This window comes from Coffea arabica, chromosome 8c, assembly GCF_036785885.1.
Source record: "Coffea arabica cultivar ET-39 chromosome 8c, Coffea Arabica ET-39 HiFi, whole genome shotgun sequence".
Taxonomy (NCBI): domain Eukaryota; kingdom Viridiplantae; phylum Streptophyta; class Magnoliopsida; order Gentianales; family Rubiaceae; genus Coffea; species Coffea arabica.
Genome location: NC_092325.1, coordinates 29,548,652 through 29,552,542, shown reverse-complemented (window position 1 = coordinate 29,552,542; position 3,891 = coordinate 29,548,652). Strand labels below are relative to the sequence as shown.

General features: G+C 42.2%; 1 protein-coding gene across 1 annotated transcript; it reads left to right on the top strand.

Moving 5' to 3' along the window:
- Window positions 1-3,130: 3,130 nt before the first annotated feature.
- LOC140013463 (uncharacterized) lies at window positions 3,131-3,556 on the top strand. The gene has a single exon (XM_072062750.1). It carries the CDS (start codon window positions 3,131-3,133, stop codon window positions 3,554-3,556), a length of 426 nt encoding a protein of 141 aa, XP_071918851.1.
- The last annotated feature ends 335 nt before the right edge of the window (window positions 3,557-3,891 follow it).

The window sequence follows — 3,891 nt, the reverse complement described above, 5'->3', positions numbered from 1 at the left end:
TGGAGGAATTCAATGAAGCTTTATTTAGGTGTAATCTGTCGGCGGTGGAATTTGATGGACTACCTTTCACCTGAACCAATGGTTCGATATGGCAAAGGCTAGACAGAATCTTTGTCAATGGGCCATGGGATGAATTGTTTGACATTACTAGAGTATCTCATCTCATGTGTGGGAGATCGGACCATGCACCATTGCTATTTCATTGTGGGGAACGGAGGTACAGTTGAGGTTTTTTTAGATATCTAAATATGTGGAACCGACATGAGAGGTTTCAACATCTGGTGAGAAAGGTATGGGAGGAGCTCGTAATGGAAAGGGGAATGTATAAATTTGCCAAAAAAACTTGAAAAAGTGAGAAGGCATTTGAGGGAGTGGAATCGTGATTGTTTTGGCAATATATTTACTCGGTTAAAGGAGACTGAGGCAGCATACCACTTGAGGGAGGTGGAATACAATTCAACAAGGGATAAGGGGTCTAAAATTCGGCTTCATGGAGCTAGAGCAAAATACAACAAGAAGCATGCAATAGAGTGTGGCTATTGGAAACAGAAGGTTGTCTCAAAGAAGGGGATGACAACACGAAATACTTCCACTCGGTAGTGCGTCAAAGGAGGAGTATGAATTTTATAGCACGAATAAAAATAGACTTGGGGGAGTGGTTGGAGGATGCAGAGAGTATTAAAGTTTCGGCTGTGGATTTCTTTGCTGACCTTTTTGCATCTAATGGACATACCTTGGAGCAGCCATCTACCCCATTCGATTTGCCTTCAATGTTAGAATCAGACAATGATCTATTGAAAAGGCTACCTTCGATCAAGGAGGTGAATGAGGTTGTTTTCTCATAAAATCAGGATAGTGCTTTGGGGCCAGATGGATTTGGAGCCAGATTCTACCAGTAATATTGGGAGATTGTAAAGGATGATGTGATGGAAATGGTCAGAGAGTTCTTCTAGGGGGCGCAGCAGCCGCGGAGTTTACCAGCACTTTGATTGTGTTGGTGCCCAAAGTGTCTAGTGCCACCTGTTGGTGTGACTTTCGACCGATTAGCTTGGGTAATGTCTACTGAAAAATTATTTCTAAGATCCTAACTAACAGAGTTAATGGTTTTCTTCCACGACTTATTTCCCCGTGACAAATAGGGTTTATTCTTAGAAGGTGCATACATGATAATATACTAATTGCCCAGGAGCTTGCGTTGGATATGGATAAAAGGTCGACTCAGCCGAATGTGGTGTTAAAATTAGACATGAAAAAGGCGTATGACTGAGTGGAGTGGTCATTTTTTATTTGTATACTCTGTCGGTTTGTATTTCGAGAATGGGGAATAGATCTATTATTTCATACCCTTTCGAATACATGGTTTTTAGTATTAATTAATGGCGAGCTAGCGGATTTTTTCCGCTCCTCGCGTAGGGTCCGACAAGGTGATCCATTATCTCTTGCTCTTTTTGTACTGGTCGTGGAATATTTGGGAAAAGCAATCTAGCAGGTGTTCCAACAGAACAAGTGGTGGTATTATAGATCGACTGGTGTCAGAGTGCCCTACCTAGCATTTGCGGATAAGATGTTAGTGTTTACCAGGTGCTGTAGGGACTGCCTAGAGGCTTTGGAAAGGGTCTTCCATGAATATCAGTCGATCTCGGGGCAAAAAATAAATATACAAAAAATTTCTTTCATCCTCTCTAAGCTGACATCGGAGGAATAGATGCTGTTAGTATCATCTATATTGGGTTTTCAATGAAAAACTTTTCCATTCACTTACTTGGGGGTCCCAATAACATGAGGGAGACATCTTTGCATGTATTACAATGGAATCCTATCTAAAATGAAGGCACGACTTTAGCATTGGAGTGCGAGGCTTCTCTCTGTCGAGGGTAAGTTAGTGCTACTAAACATGTTTTATCCTCTATACCACACTATTTGATACAGATGCTCAACCTTCCAAAGGCAATTTTGGTGAAAATAGGTCGCTTGTGTAGTGCATTCCTATGGGATGTGAATGTGAAGGAGCACCGCATATATTGGACATCTGAAAAAAGGTTTGTTACCCAGTGGAGAAGGGGGACTGGGGATGCGATGCCTAGAGGACATGGTTGTGGTTTTTTCTTGTAAACTATGGTGGCGATTACAGTAAAATAATTTCTCTAGGCCTCATTTATGCATGCAAAGTTTATTCATGGGAATCGCTTTTTAGTGATTTCAGTTGAAAAACCTGCTTTATTGTAGAGGAAGTTACTGGAAGTCAGGGATTTTGTTGTGAGCAGAACACGGTGGTGTGTAGGGAGAGGATTTGTCGATTTCTGGCATGACTGTTAGCTCTTTGACTCCCCACTAGTGGTGATCATTCAAAAATCTGATCCTCTACAGATGCTTCTTGCTGAATTTTATGGAACGAATGGTTGGGATAGAGGAAAGTTAGCTATCATGATCCCAATAGACTTGGTCATTAAGATACTAGAAATACAACTAGATCCTTCCTGAGACGACTACATGCTATGGACACCATCGCCTAAAGGAGGTTTCTCCATTAATATTGCATAAGAAGAATGGAAACAATGGAGAAATACCTCGGTGTTGAATAAGGTTATTTGATGTCCTACCCTCCCTCTTAAAATATCATTCTTAGCTTGGCGCTTATAGCATAACTTCATTCCACTGGAGGGGATTCTTAGGAAATGAGGAATGCAGTTGCATCTAGATGTCATTGGTGTTTCCAGGTTTAGGAAACGGTGAAGCATGTGTTTGTACAAGGACCAGTAGCTAGCTCGGTCTGGGAGCATTTTCTGTGTCGTTTTGGAATGTTAGAAACTATGACATCCAGCCTAGCGTCCAATTTGATGTCGTGGTATCTTTTAGTACCATATGGGGCGACATCTCATATTAGGACAATTCTGTCGATAGTCATCTGTTGGAGTATCTGGAAACAGTGAAACCTTGCGGTGTTTCAAAGAGAAACTTTTCTCCAGATAGGGTAATTTTAGTAATGGACAAAGTTTTGGAGTAAATCGGTCGAGCTAAGGAATTTCAGGTCTCCTACTTCCGAGGGGATGACGACTACACATGGGCATGGTTTGCTATTTGCACGGTCAAATTCAATAATTTTGTCCCAGTCATATGGGTGAGACCCCCTATGGGCTCTCTTAAAATCAATACGGATGTGAGTGTTAGGGATGGTAGGGCCTTGGGGGGCGACCTTGTTCTTGATCATGAGGCGAAACTAATTTTTGCCTTCTACAAGGAATTTAGGGAGGTGGAGGTCCTTCTAGCGGAGGCTCTTTCCTTACGATATGGGCTCCAATTGTGCGTTGTTAGGGCACTGGAGAAGTTAGAAGTGGAGGTTGACTCTGAAGTGTTGGTCCGTCTAATTGTGGCGACTTCTCTAGTTGGGTGGCCAATATGTAATGTGTTTAGGGATATTCGTCTGCTGTTGAAAGATCTCGAGTCTACTATCACTCATGTCTACCACGAAGCAAACTCTTCAACAGATAAGTTGGTAGGGCTTCAGACTACGAGCACGACCTACTCAATTCTATCTCAGCTTCCATCGATTGTTTAGCAAGCTTGAACCCTTAATCCCTGGTGGTTTGCAGCCATGAGCGATGAAAAAGATTTCGATTCAAAACCCACCCCTTGCCGGCCAGAAACAACAGCCGCGAAGAACGGCTTCCCATCCCCCACGCAGGAAGATTGGCCAGCCATGGCGGCCAGCAGCCAAGGCTGCTGTCACACCCCAGCCGAACAAACCCTAAACTACTAAGAATAGAAACCCTAAATAAAACGTGCCTTAAGCATTTATTTAGATTAGCAGTAACAAATGATCTTGATGCTCATTGTAAACTAAGAAATTTAAGTTTAACAAATTAAGGACAATGAAAAAATATGTTTAAAGAA